General features: G+C 43.3%; 1 protein-coding gene across 3 annotated transcripts in view; it reads right to left on the bottom strand.

Annotated features, from left to right (window-relative positions):
- COL4A6 (collagen type IV alpha 6 chain) overlaps nt 1-17,233 on the bottom strand; it is a 176,534-nt gene that overhangs the window by 101,181 nt on the left and 58,120 nt on the right. For all 3 annotated transcript variants that reach the window (XM_077922416.1, XM_077922415.1, XM_077922418.1), the window contains exon 4: nt 13,072-13,155. In XM_077922416.1, coding sequence (XP_077778542.1) covers nt 13,072-13,155 — 84 coding nt within the window. The remainder of the gene's footprint in view (nt 1-13,071; nt 13,156-17,233) is intronic.

Genomic DNA, 17,233 nt, shown 5'->3' with positions numbered 1-17,233 from the left:
AAAAAATAAATAAATGTATGCAGGTGGGGTGGGTGGGAACGCATGCACCAAATGGTGGCAAAATTAAAATGAACATCAAAACACCAGCTGGAAAGTCCACCTAGACAGACAAAAAACATAACTTACATGTGCCAAAGAGTTTTAGGAACCGTAACTTAATTTTTTATTTGTATCTAAAATAATAAAAGTGACATTATAAAGTCAAGCAAGGTCATATATTGTTTAGCACAGACATGCTTTTCAGAGCTGTGATCAATTACATGGCAATTAATAAAGATGAACAATCTGGGTGAAAGTGTAGCACTAGCACAATAAACAGTGGCAGCTGCAGGAGTGTCTCTTCCTTACAAAGTGGGAAGGATTATATCACATTTGGTTTGCTACTCTTTAAACCAGGTGCCACAAGACAAGACACTTATTTTTCTTGCAGGAGACTAACATGGCTATCCTTTTGGAATTTGTATTATTCTAAGTTTGGTTCAGGCTGAATGTTTGACAAAACAAGCTCTGTTCAGTGGGGTTGAGACGTGCAAGGAAAATGTGGAAATGGGTATCATTACAAAAACCATGAAAATACCTTAGTCCTCTCATTTCATCTATTTCAAACATGCATGTCATGCTTGATACTTAACAACAGCACACTGGAGGAAACAGTCCAGGGCAACTTGGACCACCAAAGTCACTAACTCGAGTTGGAGTAGCTAACTTAGCCAAACAACTCATCATAACTTAACCAATGCAAGAAGTTACAAATGGACACCAAGATTCCCCCATGTCCCCCTGCTTGATAGACTACCTGAAGCAGGCACTCCCAAACTCGGCCCTCCAGATGTTTTGGGACTACAACTCCCATCATACCTAGCTAACAGGACCAGTGGTCAGGGATGATGGGAAATTTAGTCCCAAAACATCTGGAGGGCCGAGTTTGAGGATGCCTGACCTGGAGAGTAGAATAAAACTTTAAGCATCCATCTCGCCAATGCCAAAGGTCCAGGTTGTTTCCTCAGAGGTGAAGAAGAAGAAGAAGAAGAAGAAGAAGAAGAAGAAGAAGAAGAAGAAGAAGAAGAAGAAGAAGGTGTTCCAGTAGAACAAGGGTGAGGAACACGTGGTTCTTCAGGTACTGTAGGACTTCACTTCCCATCCAGCCTTGCCATCATGGCCAGGGATAATGAGTGTTGTATTCAGCAAAATCCGGAGAGTTCCAGGTTCCCCATCCTTGCAGTAGAAGGAACAAGAAGGGACTGACATAGCTGTTTGGGAACCATCATGTGTATAAGTCATGATGGACCGATGGCCAGGCCAAGCCTTTTCATAGAAGGCTGGGGGGAAACAAGTCTTCACATTGATCAAAGTTGGCTCTAGGTAGAATCTACCTCTTGCCAGCCAGAAGTTAAAAAGAATAATCATTAGGTCCAAAATGGAAGTGGCAACTATCAGATCATGCCAAAGAAATGTTGCCAAGTTTGGACAATGTTCTTAGAGACATACAGCTTCTCTTTGTTGACTTGTCCTTCTAACCTATTGATTCATTAATTTAAACAAATTGAAGGCATGTAACTCCATACAGGTTGTAACTCGTTAAATACACTGTTCTGCAATACGTTACTTGTGATTTTTCCTCTGGCATTTCCTTTCAGTGTTATGCAACATTAGCACACATTTACTAAACACACTTTGGAACGCATCTTAAAGACCTTTCCTGGCATTATTAGCATTATGAAAGCCATTGTTGTATCAGGATACGTTCCAGTCTGCTTCAAATCCACAATTTCTCTCTCTCTGTCTCTCCTCTTTGAAGAACGCTTTTGCCTTGCATCACAGATACAAACATTATTTATTTTCTAGGAAGATCCTTAGACAGACATCCTATTTGCTCCAAGCCAACTGGCACCACAATGAACTTGTTGGATTAACCATTTGACTATGAACTTAGCTTGGCTGCAGGCTTTTATGGCGGGTGAACTTCCTCACAGCCTAATTAGGTTTGCAGTTTCTGGCACTGAGGCTTGTTGGCGAAGCTTTTATTTCCTGGCTTTCAGCTTGACTTTTGCCCTTGTGGCTGTCTAAATGGATGGCTCTACACCCTTATTGCTTTTGATACTCTCTTCTGAGGACCTAACTTCAGAGGAAGGGCCTAACCCTACATTCGTATATACTTCTGCCTAGATTCTCCAGTGAAATTTATTTATGTCATAAAATTTATACATTGCTTGTTTGTAAAAAAAACAACAACCTACAACACCCTTCACAGAGGTTTATAGAAGAATAAAACAAGAAAATTATCAGTATAAGCAGCTATCTAAAACCTTACAAAAAGAAAAAGATCAGAGATAACCTAAAAACCAATTAAAACACACACCAGCATTCTACAAATCTGTGTCGGCTTGTCTAAACAAAAATGTTTTTAGTAGGCACCAGAACAAGTACACTGAAGAGGCCTGTCAAATGTCAATTGGCAGGGAATTCCAAAGTGTAGGTAAGGTAAAGGTAAAGTTACCCCTGCCCGTACGGGCCAGTCTTGACAGACTCTAGGGTTGTGCGCTCATCTCACTCTAGAGGCCGGGAGCCAGCGCTGTCCGCAGACACTTCCGGGTCACGTGGCCAGCGTGACAAGCTGCATCTGGCAAGCCAGCGCAGCACACGGAACGCCGTTTACCTTCCCGCTGGTAAGCGGTCCCTATTTATCTACTTGCACCCAGGGGTGCTTTCGAACTGCTAGGTTGGCAGGCACTGGGACCGAACGACGGGAGCGCACCCTGCTGCAGGGATTCGAACCGCCGACCATGCGATCGGCAAGTCCTAGGCGCTGAGGATTTACCCACAGCACCACCCGCGTCCCTTAGAAAGTGTAGGTACTGCCATACTAAAAGATTGGTTTCTTACAAATGCAGAACAGATATTATGTGGTACCTGCAGCAGTGATAGTTCTGCAGACTGAAGTGTTCAAGTGGGCATATATGGGGTAAGTTTATCTCAGGGAAGCTGGCCCCAAGTTGTTAAGCACTTTATGTATTTAATGTATTTCCTTCCTTTTGCATCTTCCATTTACTCATTGATAGCACAGTGGGCTAGGAAGATATCAGCAAGGTTTCCAATAATGTTTCCAATGTTTCCAATAAACCCTTCACAGGCCCACAATTAGCTGTCTATTTCATTCAGCATTCCATTTCCTATTAACACAGAAATCCGAGCAAGAAATAAAATTACAGACTTAAGTAAAATCTTTAAAAAAAAACTTTCGAGGGAAAATAAAAATACCATAATGTCCTGTAAAGATAATCACTCAAAGTTATACAGTGGTACATCGGGTTAAGTACTTAATTCATTCCGGAGGTCTGTTCTTAACCTGAAGCACCACTTTAGCTAATGGGGCCTCCTGCTGCTGCCGCGCCGCTGGAGCACAATTTCTGTTCTCATCCTGAAGCAAAGTTCTTAACCTGAGGTACTATTTCTGGGTTAGCTGAATCTGTAACCTGAAGCGTATGTAACCTGAAGCGTATGTAACCTGAAGCGTATGTAACCTGAAGCGTATGTAACCCTAGGTACCACTGTATAGTAGACCCACTGAAATCAATCGGCATGACTCTTGAGTAGAACTTCGCTAAATACCAACCCTGCAGTCCAGAATTTTATAAGCCATCCCAAATTTGACTGAAGGCAGGCTATCAATCCCAACAATTAATGATTTAATTGTTAATTGAATTAATCCACCAAATTGTTTTATTTTATTTTATTTTATTTTATTAATTCAGTGACTCAATTAAACTGCCAGGTCAGGTGTGGCACAGGAATAGAATGGGAAGGGATTCCACAGCCTCAGTTTAATTTTGTTCAAACATTCAAAGTTCAACTAAATGCACAGACCTGGTTCGATTCTTACACCCTGACACATGTCCTCCAAGTGCCCCAATTTTCCAGGGACAGCCCCAGAATTACAAAAGTCACCCTGGCTTCTGATTTGATATTGGAATGTCCCTATTTACCCTGCCAGTGCTGCTACTGCCAAGCTCAAGGAGGAGGAGGAGCCAGTGCTTGTCCTGAATTAAGGTGGCAGCTGCAGCAGCTGTGAAGGATCAGCCCGTTGCCTCTCCATGGCTGCCACTGCTGGCCTCCTCCCTTGGGCAGCTCGTAGTGGCTGCTAGATGAGGAGGAGAGGCTACCACTGACAAGGCCCAGCACCGTATGACGTGTGGCTCTGAGGGGCAGGCAAAGGGCAGGGCTGCCCTGGGCAGAAAGAAAGCGGGAGCAGAGTGCAAGGAGTCTTTTATTATTATTATTATTATTATTATTATTATTATTATTATTATTATTATCTGCTTTGTGTATCTATGTCTTGTCTTGCCCCTTTCTAAAATTTATTTATTGGTGTGTGCTTTTCTTTTTGTAAATCTACCAAAGAATAAAACAAAGTAAAATTGAGATTAAGGGGTTATCTCAGGACACTGGAGGCCATGTGTGCTTTGTTCTGTTGGTGAAGTGGTAGTGGAAAGGCTCTGTGGGGGTGAGGGACAAAAATGGGTGGAGGAGTGAAAAATGTCCCATTTTCATCTGAGAAATGTTGGCAGGTATGCTAACACATCCAGTGTACACATAATTTTCAGACTATGATGGCTCATGTTATCTTTGAAAAGTTACTTATATGGGAAGGGAGGTATGGGTAGCTCAGTGGCAGAACTTTGCAAACAGAAGATCCCAGCATCTCAAGGTAGAGATGAAGATGTTCCCCATGTGGAACCCTGGAGATCCACTGTGATTCAGTAAAGAACAGTCTTTCTCAGCCTTGGGTCCACAAATGCTCTTGAACTACAGTTCCCATCATCCCTGACCACTGGCCATGCTGGCTAGGTAAGATGGGAGTTGTAGTCCAACAACATCTGGGGATACAATGTTGAGAAAGGCTGACATAGACAGTACTGAGATTGATGGCCCAATTGGTCTGCCTTAGTAAGATCTATTAATTTTTTGCATTTATATCCTGCCATTTTTCTCTAGGGAGCTCAAGGGGGCACACACAGCTCTCCTCACTCTAATTTAATCCCCGCTACCAGCCTGAGAGGAAGGTTACACTGAGAGGCAGTGGCAAGGCCACCCAATGAGCTTCTTGGTCAAGTGGGCATTTGGACCCTGGTCTCCCAGGCTCTGCCCCCTATGTTCCTATGCGATTGACCAACATCCTACGCATCCACTATTGGATTTAGCATTTAGTTTTTGAAAGAAACTGCTTAGGGGACTGAACAGCAGGGCAGTACAAATGCCAAGTGCATGTTGAGTAAAGTGTTCTACTAACATCCTTTCCCCTCCAGCACAAGGCAATGCACATCTAATGCATTCCAATGCTTTGGTGTCCCTTCCTTCTAGTGAGCTCATCTACGAGCAAGCAAAAAAAGAAAATAAAATAAAAAGAAAAAGTAGTGCATGGTTCCTTAGCAAGACCACCACTCACAAGAAACAACAGGGTTTGCAGAGCAACAGATGGATTGCCAAATGTTCCAGAAACAATTTGCAAGACGCCCTGGAACTGCTCCAAAGATCACAGTTTGCAAACCAGGCTTTGAGGCCATTTCAAAAGCAAGCACTTGAGATGTCCTCATTTATGATGGGAAAGGTTTTAAAATTGGTTTCAGTACAGATAAGCCATGTGTATGCAGCTGTATGAACAGCACGGCCCCTTTTGCTAAAGTTATGGATTTTCATCTGGTTTCCCCCAACACCCGCAAGGTTTCGGAGTTTTTGCAGGGATGGGAACAGTTGCGTTTTATGTATAGTACTACAGAAAAAGGAGTGCAGCGTGCTATGCTGGCTGCAAAGCACCAGAATGTGTTGTGAGCTGAACTCTAAGCACCAATGGAACGGGAGCCAGGACTCAAACCAGGGATAAGAGCTGGCAGATCAAAAACTAGAGCTAGGAAAGATTATTGTTGCCTGAACAGGTAGCCCTGATAGCCCTTCCTATTGAGAAGACCCAGTTGCCAGCCTAGGAGGGCAGAATCATTACAGACAAGGGAGATGCTGTGTGACCTGTAGCTTTGGTAAGTTTACAGCACAGGTGCTTGGATGGGGGTGGGGGTGGGCACAGAGCCATTTCTAGCCTGGCAGCTCCCATTTTTAGCCTGCCAGATGCAACTATGGCACAGTTGGCTCCCATTTGAGGAATGTCTACATGGGAGTAGGCAGCCCTGTATCTGACTGTGGAGAACAGTGCAGCTGTCTCCAGAGGCAGCCCAAGGGCTCTCACTGTTTCATTACAGGCACTGACAGCCAGGAAGATCAACAAATGGCCTGTTTCAAGAGTCATCCTGACCAAACACCCAGATGTTTGAGAGCAAGATATGACCAGCAGCGCCTGCTCCTCGAGATGTCTTGGCAAACGTGCTCTCCAGGCTTGCAGAACTCTCACCACAACCTACACGTACACGGATCCTGTCTTGATTGCACAACTGCAATGGGGTAGGGTAGCAGCTGCAATGTACAATTTTTATTTCACCACTATAGGCACGCACACATATCCAGCTAATGGCTGGGACTCCTTGTACTGAGTGGGAGAGGGAGGAAATGTACACTAATTGCTTAATGCCCCATTTGGCAGCAGTGAGCGTTTTTGGAAATTAGGGGGAAAAAAAGGTCTTGGTGGTTGTTAATAAAAACAACATTGGCATAGCAAGTTTGTTTGACTTACTATTACCTCATTTTCACCTGAAATTTTGCCAAATACATGTTGAATAACAGCTAACAGATGGTCGGGACTTCTTTACTTTGAAGATAATTGTAACCCCCAAGTAAAACAACAGTATTACTCTCTCCCCCCCACCCCACTTTTATGTTTACCCATTGGGAGAAAAAGATATCATGATTCTTTTATTGGCTAGACTTAAATCTCTCTGACAAACACTAACATTTGCTATGGATTAGAAGATGTGCATTATCAGAAAAGGTTATCTTATTGGGTTCTTTCTTTTTTTTTACAATGCAATTTCCTAAAAGATTTTTTTTTAATGCAGCAACATTGACTGTGTTCAGACAATCATATATTGACTCAGTAACCTGAGACCTGAATAAGCGTTTGCCCACAGACGCAGACCCTTTGCATGAGCATCAAAGAAACAAACTGAGATGTCTTCATTTAACAATAGTTTCCTGGTTCATCCAAGAAACTGTGGTTACCAGCTTTGGAACAAGCCAGGATATTAAACCATTGTTTGAATTTGGTTTAATATCCCGGCTTTTTTCTAAAGCTGGTAACCAAAGCTTTGTGGCTTGATTAAAAATGAGAAACTGAGTAACTAGAGGCTTCCTGACCTAACTGCATCTCCCATGAAGGGAAGAGCAATGGAATTCCATGCATAGAAGATGGGAACTACTTTTGAGAGTCCCAATACCTATTCTTGAAAAGCAACCAAAGGGAGGTAGAGGACAAATGAATTAGGGGGAAATGAAGTTCAAAACCAGAAAAGCAGTTAAGGGAACAGGCAGGAAAACAGTTTTGGGGGGATTCTGGGGTGAAGGAAAGGGGGGCAATGAAGCAAACAGATTAGGCTTGGAGAAGCAGCTGCACATCTGCACAACAGTCAGTTTGTAAGCTGACAGGTGGCTTTATTTGGTGACTCAGATAGCTGGACCCAGGCACCTTACTCCACTGAGATGGGTCTTAGAGGATTGGCCCCATGTTTGCTGCACTGCAGTGCCCTCATGCAATATTGTGGGTATTACACCTCAGCAGAGCAGCTGGTGCAGGTGAGCAGAGGAATAAATGGGCCTAGCTGGCTGCATCAGAGGTTCTAAGCCAGGGGTGGGGAACCTCCAGCCCGCACCTGACACAGGTTTCAGTTTGGCCAAGAGGACATTTTCCCCACACCTGATGTCCCCACACCTGATGTCATGTGTAAGAGTGCAGCTGCAAAGGAACAACTGGCAGTCTGGGAATTCTCCAGCACAACCAAGAGGATGCATTGCCAATGCTGATTGGTACTTAAAGTGTACCTTCAAAGGGGTTCACTTTCAGCAGTCCCCTTGTGAGTTTATCACTGTCACATGACATTACAATGATGGCAGATGACTGGCAGATAGGTGGTAAAAATGACCTGGAAGGGGTGGGGGAGGTTGGGGTCTGGCCTATTTATCAGATCAAGTTCTGAACCCCTGTTCTAGGCTTTGGGAGAAGCTCCTGGTATGTATTTGGATCTCCTTCAAATGCCTGCTAAATGCCAGCCAGTTACAGAGAGCATGCTGCTCCTCTGTTAAAACAACCTCACTGGCTACTGGTCTGTTTGGGGGCACAATTCCAAGTTATGGTTATGACCTATAAAGACCTCTATGGCTTGGCCCCAGGCCTGAAAAATCACATCTCCCTCCTAGGTGCTAAGGGTTAACATCTTCTTTCAGTCCTATTAACATCAGTGACGCAGTTCAGTAGTAACTGCCGAGGCTGCTCCCATATCATGGAATTCGATCCCAAAAACAGGTAAACTGGCTCCCTCTTTGTTATCCTTCTGCCAGCAGGCTAACTCCTTTCTATTTCAACATGTCTTTGGAAGCTAAGGTGCAGATGATATTGATTACTGGGCAAACTGAATTTTAATTGCTGGTTCTAAATATGTCATGATGTATTTTAATAATTGTTTTTAACTAGTTCCCCCCATTACTTTGTATTATATAACAATGTTTTCAAACGTAGCATCCCAGCAGGGAAAAAGGTGGGATATAAAATACGGTAATAATAATAATAATAATACAGCTGTAAATAACTAAATTAAAACATTTCCTTAGATTTGAAATATGAAGTGTTCCATATGTGCATATTATGGAGCAAAGAACAACACAACATGCCATGGAACATGCAGTTTTAGGAATAGCATTAAAATTCGGAAAAGCTAATAACTGGATACAACAAAGATCAAAAGGTACAGATGTAATAGAAAACGATGTGAAGTTAAAATGGTTATATGCAGGATATGTGGCAAGAAATGACTCAGGCTGATAGAATAAAGCAATGTTCGCATGGAGACCCTACAATTTCAAAAGACAGAGGGCATGACCACCCATGTGGTGGGTGGATGATCTACAACTAATGTGGATATGGAAAAGAAACAGAGCATGCGAGAGAGAACTTGAACAAGGCATCTATCCAAAGATGGACATGAAATGCTGAAGAAGAAAAAAACAAATGTACCAACAAAGGGGCGTGAAGCAAGTGTGCATGCTGACAGTAGGGCTAGGGCCAGGCTGTGGGGGCCCACCCCCTAATGCATTTTTTCAATATTGGGGTACAGTCACCTGACACCCCCCTCCCTTATGGCTGACTTAAAAAGATCATTCAGAAGCCACACAGGCTCTCTCCTCCTGGCAGAAGATAAGAGGACATAACCCACCTCATTACAAATTGTTCAGTTCCTGAGAAAATGTTGCATTGCCAAAGACAGAGAAAAAATTAAAGCGAAGTTCACATGACCTGTACTTTTTGGGGCTGGGATAGGATGTAAGAGGACCATATAGAACATTTCCAGTGATGTTTAGAGAAGTTATCTTCCCAGATAAGAGAGCAGGCCTCAGGAGATTGGGTATGGGAGATGGAAGGGCAGGGGGAGGTGAGGGGCTGCTCCAAGCTGTGCAAGCATTGAAAAATACATGACAGAACACAGAGCACCATGCAGGATGCATCGCCAGCTGTGTGGGTGAGCCTGTGCAAAGCCCCTTCCGTTCCTTAATGGCCCAAAAAGAGCAGAGTCAGGGGGAAACCTTCCCACTTCCTCCTCCGCAAGGCTTGTCTGGTAATACGCTCACCAACTGCTTGAAGAAGAAGTGGGGGCGAAAACAGCAACAGCAACAGCTCAGGGGCTAAGCTCGCCTAAGGCTACAGGTCAAAGAGCGAATGGCAACCAGGTGGAAAATCTGCAACATTCCTTTTGCAGCTTCTGCTGATTGTTTCTTTCAGAGCATAGCTTTAATTAAGCTATCTGGTTCTCATCTACAAGCACCTTTCACACACAGGGAGAGTTTCTGGAATTTCCCACTGCACCAAATTCAAACCCTATCATCGGCTACAGCAGGGGCAGGAAACCTGTGGAACTCCAGATGCTGTTGGACCCCCCCACTCCCATCAGTCCCAACCATTGCATACACCAACATCTGGAGGCTCCCAGGTGCCCACCCTTGGCCCAGTAAGAAGAACCAAGTGGTCCTATGGGCTTTATTCCCAATTTCTTTACCATGCTGGTTAATTCTTTGGACAATTCCACCCACACAAATGCAGAGCATTAGCAATGGTGAAAGAGTGGGATTTCAATCTACACTTCTGGGTGGAGGTTCTAATCTGCATTAATGGCAGTATTATCATTATCATTATTATTTATTAAATTTTTATACTGCCCTTCATCCAATGCTAGTTCTACTGACAGTAGACCCAATGAAGTTAATGGACATGACAAACTTAGGTCCATTGACTTCAGTGGGTCTGCTCTTAGTTGGATGCTCTGCACTTGCAAGGAATCGATCCTTCAGTGTGGCAGCACCTACACTTTGGAACTCCCTGCCCACTGATGTTAGGCAGGCACCTTTACTATATTGTTTCTGAAGCCTGCAAAAAACTTTTCCATTATGCAACCCTCATGTTAACATGTCACTTTATTACATACACTCATATATGGCTTTAATGTTTGGTCTTATTGGTGTTATTAATGAATATTTTATACTAAACCACGTAGAGGTTTTTGTCAATTAAAAATATTTTTTTGTCAAATTAAAATAAAACAATCATACAGTGTAGTTCATCTAAACTGGAAGAAAAGTTTCTGAACTTTTCCTTGGGGCCACACTGGAGAAGGCAGGCAGGAGGGCATTGAAGTATGAGGCTCACTGCATCTTTGTTGTTATGCTAAACTATGGTTTCAGTGATACCTGAACTGAGCTAATTGCATGCTTCCATGCTGCTATAAAAGTCCCCTCCAATTCTTGTTTATGGGAGCTGGAATTTCTAGGGAAGGGTGTTGCTCCCCACCATGTCACCCCCAAAATTTTAAAGCAATGACTAGACCTAATAGTTTAGAACCCACAAGAAATAAAAGTAAAAGTTCATCCAAGTTCCCAGGTCAGTTGTAAAAACAAATCAAAATCTTTGTGACATCTTCACAAAGGATAAAACCAAGAGTTTGAACTGCAAGGTCAACAGCGATGCGTCCAGTTCAAACAATCCAGCTGAACCCAAGCAATGGAAAGAGACAGGATGATGACACCCAGTACATCCGTCAATGATTACATCATTCGTCAGAAGTATTGTTCAAGGAGATGGACGTGATTTGGACCAAAGCAGAAAGGGTCTATTACAGCCTGCCCCAACCAGCTATTTTGGATTGCAACACCCATCAGCACCAGCCAGCACAGCTGCACGATGCTGGAGCTGATGGGATCATGGCCATGCTGGCTGCGGCTGATGGGAGTTGCAGTCCAAAACATCTGGAAGGCACCAGATTCTGGAAGACTAGAAAGTAGCATGGTGCAAACACCAGGTGTGCATGTTAAACTAGAACATGTGAGATCCACACACTGGGTACAAGAAGGAACCGCTACTCTTGTCGACAAAGAAGGGTTTAGCTGTATGCAAAGAATCTTTTGCCATGACGCAGCATTTAAAATACCCAACCTTCCAACTTTCAGTCCAAAGTGGATCAAAAAAGAGAAAAGAAAAAAAGAGTCCTATTAGTCACTAAACTCCATATATAAACTAGGCCTGAACTAGATTTCCAGGAACATGTAGAAAGAGGCCTACACTATTTTAACAGCCATGGCTTCCCCAAAACAATCCTGGGAACTATGGTTTGTTGAAGTTTAATGAGAGTTATTAAAGGTAAAGGGACCCCTGACGATTAGGTCCAGTCATGACCGACTCTAGGGTTGCGGCGCTCATCTCGCTTTATTGGCCAAGGGAGCAGGCGTACAGCTTCCGGGTCATGTGGCCAGCATGACTAAGCCGCTTCTGGAGAACCAGAGCAGCACACGGAGATGCCGTTTACCTTCCCGCTGGAGCGGTACCTATTGATCTACTTGCACTTTGACCTGCTTTCAAACTGCTAGGTTGGCAGGAGCTGGGACCGAGCAACGGGAGCTCACCCCGTTGCAGGGATTCGAACCGCCGACCTTCTGATCGGCAAGTCCTAGGCTCTGTGCCACCCGCCCCTCACACAACTAGAGTTCGCAGAGTTCCCAGGTAAGAGGGTTCCCAGGTAAGAGGGCGCTCATCTCGCTTTATTGGCCGAGGGAGCTGACGTACAGTTTCCGGGTCATGTGGCCAGCATGACTAAGCCGCTTCTGGAGAACCAGAGCAGCACACGGAGATGCCGTTTACCTTCCCGCTGGAGTGGTACCTATTGATCTACTTGCACTTTGACCTGCTTTCAAACTGCTAGGTTGGAAGGAGCTGGGACCGAGCAACGGGAGCTCACCCCATCGCGGGGATTTGAACCGCCGACCTTCTGATCGGCAAGTCCTAGGCTCTGTGCCACCCGCCCCTCACACAACTAGAGTTCGCAGAGTTCCCAGGTAAGAGGGCTTGACTGTTAAGCCACTCTGTCTGGGTGTTGAGGTTCTCCTAACAACTCTCAGCACCCCTTAACAAGCTACACTTTCCAAGATTATTTTGGGGGAAGTTATGACTGTCTGAACGTGGTTTGCAACTGTTTTATATGTATCAAGTGGATGGGGCCAGAGGGAGGAATAAGAAGAGCAATGGCCCTTCAAAGGTGACATCGAAGCTCACAGAGCCAGGGACTTTGTAATAATACGTTTCTTTTGATGTCCATACACAGGAATCTACTGTATTTTGTTTTCCAGTTAACTGGCTGGCTCTGCTGCAGCTTTGGTGCAGAGATTTTAAGGTTTAAGTCTTCTATGTGAGATTTCAAAGTTTTGGCTGGGCCTGGTGTTCTCCTGCAGCTGTTCTTCCTCACTCTCCTCGCCTTATGAATCCACTAGACAGGGTCTTAAGCATATTAGCTCTGTTTTCTTTGAGAGAAAAGACAGCTGTGATAAGAAACCTGGGCACTGTTTCCCTTCACCAAAAAGAAGAAGAAAGAGTCAACTTACCCGACCACCTTTCTCTGGAAAGCACTGGCAGCCTGTACTGCAGTCTCGACCCCCACAAGGTCCATTATAAAATTTCTTCCCGCCCTGTATGGAAAAGGATAAAAAATAATAATAATTAGCTAACATTTTCCCTTCCAATTTTTTCTTCAGTTATACAGCACCTAAGAAATGGTTTGTTTCATTACCATTCTGACATGTTTGCAATGTGCCTGAAAATTTACTGGATCGCAAATACATCAACTTGTACCTTTAAAAAAACCACTAGTTCAAACTGTGAGAAACAGAAAGATATGAAGGTTCCTGACTTTAAAGAGTCGAAAAGATTTTTTTATACCGCATACAAATTCCTCCCCCCAAATAATAAGTAAATCACAGAACACTTATTGCAGCAATGTACATCTACAGCCCTAAAATCCTGCTGACATAAATAAAACCACTCACAGTGCCCTAAAACACTAAAGCCCAAAGTTGTAGAATTTCAATACAAGCAACCCCCCATCGGTGGAGTGCGTGTAAGCCTGCCCTGTCCCCACCCTTTTCTGGTGCAGAACATGGCGCATGCATGCATGGTTGGGCATACATCATACGCACACAAATTGAGAGTCGTCTGCATACACTTTACAGTAAGTCATTGTGGTGATAATCATGATTTCATGCTAAGCCACACTATGCTTTCTACCAGGGATAACCATTGTGGGGCCCGCCAGGTGTTGAACTATGACTCCCATCAATGTACAAAACTAGTTCAAATATATGTTGGAAGTGTAAGGAAAAGGAGGGGACATTTTATCATATGCAGTGGGATTGTAATGTAATAAAAAAATTTGGGAAATGATATACAACAAATTGAAGAAAATGTTCCATTTAACATTTGTTAAAAAACCTGAAGCGTTTTTGTTACAGATTGTAGGGAAAGATCTGCCAAAAAAGCTGAAAAACATCTTCATGTATGTGACAACGGCCGCAAGAGTTCTAATAGCACAAGGATGGAAGACTGAAGAAACCCCAACTAAAGAATCATGGCAAGAAAAATTGATGGACTATTCAGAACGGGCAAAACTGACATATAAGCAACGGAACAAGGATAACTGTGACTTTAAAGATGAATGGGAACCCTGTACAAAGTATTTGAAGACGCAACAAAGCGAACTGGACTCCTTGGCTGGCTTTGAATAAACATCCACAAACTTTTTATTGATAAATAATCACCTAAATAGTTTGAGGATCTATACAACTTTGTAACATGCAGAAAACAGCATTCACAGAGAAACCAAAGACTGGAACTGAGGGAAGCCGGGGGGTGGGGGGGGTGGGTTTTGTGTGGGAGGGTGGGGGGAGGGAGGAAAAAAGAGGGGGCTGGATCTGGCCCAATCGCCTTCTAAATCCGGCCCGCGGATGGTCCGGGAATCAGTGTGTTTTTACATGAGCAGAATGTGTCCTTTTATTTAAAATGCCTCTCTGGGTTATTTGTGGGGCATAGGAATTCATTTTCCAAATATAGTCTGGCCCCCCACAAGGTCTGAGGGACAGTGGACTGGTCCCCTGCTGAAAAAGTTTGCTGACCCCTGGTGTGGAGGATTGCCCTGTAAATTGAAACTAGTATACTGTACTGAAATCTTAACATTTGATGTTAAAGGTTGGGAACACTTGAATTGGTTTTATTATGAGTGCTATGCATGGATATTTGGCAGCGCACTTGTACACCAGTTCGTTAAAAAAAAGGGAGGGGGAGAATCCCCTGTGATCATATTGTTTGAATGCATTTTTGTGCAACATTTATTCTGGCTTTTACATACATCAACTGTTGGTTTGGGAAACATATCTTCTTTTTGGAAACTCCAAGCTTTGTTAGCAGGCCTAGAGCCAGCTCTGTCATTGGGCAGAGTGAGACAGATTCAGGTGGTAGATGCTAAGGGGCAGATGCTAAGGGGCATAAAGTTGACAGAGCTGTGTGTGATATGCAATCTGCATTGTACCCCCATGCAAAGCTGGTATCAGACAATACAGTTGGCTTTTCGTACACAGAACGGAGGAGTTACAATCTTGTCCTTGGCCTCACGCAGGAAAATGGCTTGAGCAGGGAAAGAAATCAAAGCAGTTTTCTTTGGAAATGTGTTTATTTGCCCAAGCTGTTCCCCAAATGACAAAATCTGATCTTAGCCACAGAGTGTTTTGTAGGCTATTTTCTATTTGATAGCATGATGTCACTTATACCCTTTTACCATTGCTACTTGATCTGGTTTTGTTTCTTGTGATTTTCTCTTGTTTCTGTCTTTGTATGTGCTGTTAGTTTGTCAAACTTTATTGTGTGCCACCTTGGAAATTGTATTTAAAATATTAGAAAGCAGGTTATAAATCTTTATTCATTTCAAAGACCAGAAGCTTCCAGTCTCTGCTGAAAGGGCATGGAGAGGGTCTATGGGCTCAGATTGCACAGATTCACTAACCTAATTTGCTGCTGCCATTCCAGAGCAGCTTATTTTGCATATACATATTTCATAAATATCTGAATCCACTCACAAATGTCTTCGTTGGTCAATTGATTCCAAACCAGTGTGGAGCAGGCCCAAATCAAGCATTTCCACTGAAAACATATTAATGATCAGGAAAAGTGTGGAAGGGAAGTCATATGGTATATGTATACATGCTGCATTTAGTAGGAAGTTGTAAGTGGAACAGGGGGATGGGAGGGGGTTAAATATGCTATCTGTTCCTGTTTTTGAAAATGCAAATAAAAATTAAAAAGGAGGGACAGATTAATGATCCCTGTAAAATGTTATATTCACACCCCACTTCTAAGTTTCCTTTCCTTTCCCTGCACCAAGAGGTCATTCCGCTCACTTGTGAATGAAAGAAACCTGAGAAGGGGAGGAAGCACGCTGGAGCCAGTTGGCGGAAGACCAGGTGTTACATGTCACACAAGTTATTTTATTTACGGGAAGGAGCCGACATCAGACACTCCCAAATTACTTAAATAGCAAACGGCCCTGCACTTAATACTAATGTGGTCGACTTTCAAAGTCTGCTCTTGGCTTTCTAGAATGGATCCCGATTTTGGGGAGGAAACCAAATGTATGCATGGTAAATCCAGAAGAACGTTCCAGGCATCACTGCACTCCTTTAAATCTTTTTATAAAATGCATTCTACTCTGAGGCATCTGCGCTTTGTGTGTGCAAGTGGTTAAGCGTATTTCGGTAGGCAACAGTTCCAACCGTTCAACCACATTGCATTTCATCATTCAAAATAGATGACAGCTATTCTTAGGGCTTCTAGTGTGGCCTGTCCTTTGACCGTGATTAAGGCTGTCATCTGATACATAGCTGCCTGAGCACAAGCCCCATTGAACTGAATGAGATTTACTTCTGAGTGGACATGTGTTAAGATTGCACTGTAAGGGGATGGGCTGCAGAATTTGAACTCCCTGCCAATAACAAATCTTCCATGCTTTCCTTCTACTGGCTTTAACTATGGTGTGACCCTGGTTAAAAACCCAGAGTGACACCTAATTAATACTAACCACACAAAGGTCAGTGTTTGCTGCAGCTGATGGGAGTTACAGCCTCAAACATCTGAAGGTACCAAATTTGTGAAGGCTGCTTAGAAAGACAAGGTGCTACAGAAATCAGGGCAATATTTACAGAGGCAAGCACCATAGGATAGATTCTTGTGTGAATGCAATTTGAAAAACAGTGGACAGTTTTAAGTTTAGCATGCTTTCCTTTTTTTGCACTGATGATGTACCAAAACCTTCAGGAAAAACAGGAACTTGTCCTCTTTTTCAGGAGGGGTGCACTGTAGAGATTGCCTCAGTCTTCAGGTCCAAAGATGAGGCAGCCCCATTCAACAATTTGATTATCATCTTAACCAAATATATTATGGGTCTATGGTTTCTGAACAAGATGAAACCACAATCCTCAGACCTAGTGAACTTGATTGATCAAGTTTTCATGGGTCTTCTATCCCTCTGCCCCAATCTTAGCTTATATGTGTATTTCTATGTAGCATTGTATGACATGAAAAGAGGAGGAGGAGAAAATAAATAAATAATTCAAGTGCTACATCAGGGAGAAACTGCATGAAAAGATACTCCTGAAATTATGATTCAGATGCATCTCTGTCAAATTTCAAAGGTCAAAATTGGACCTGGTATTAAATGTGCCC

This window comes from Podarcis muralis, chromosome Z (assembly GCF_964188315.1).
Source record: "Podarcis muralis chromosome Z, rPodMur119.hap1.1, whole genome shotgun sequence".
Classification (NCBI taxonomy): domain Eukaryota; kingdom Metazoa; phylum Chordata; class Lepidosauria; order Squamata; family Lacertidae; genus Podarcis; species Podarcis muralis.
The sequence above is the reverse complement of the archived record's forward strand: the minus strand, read 5'-3'. Positions and strand labels throughout refer to the sequence as shown.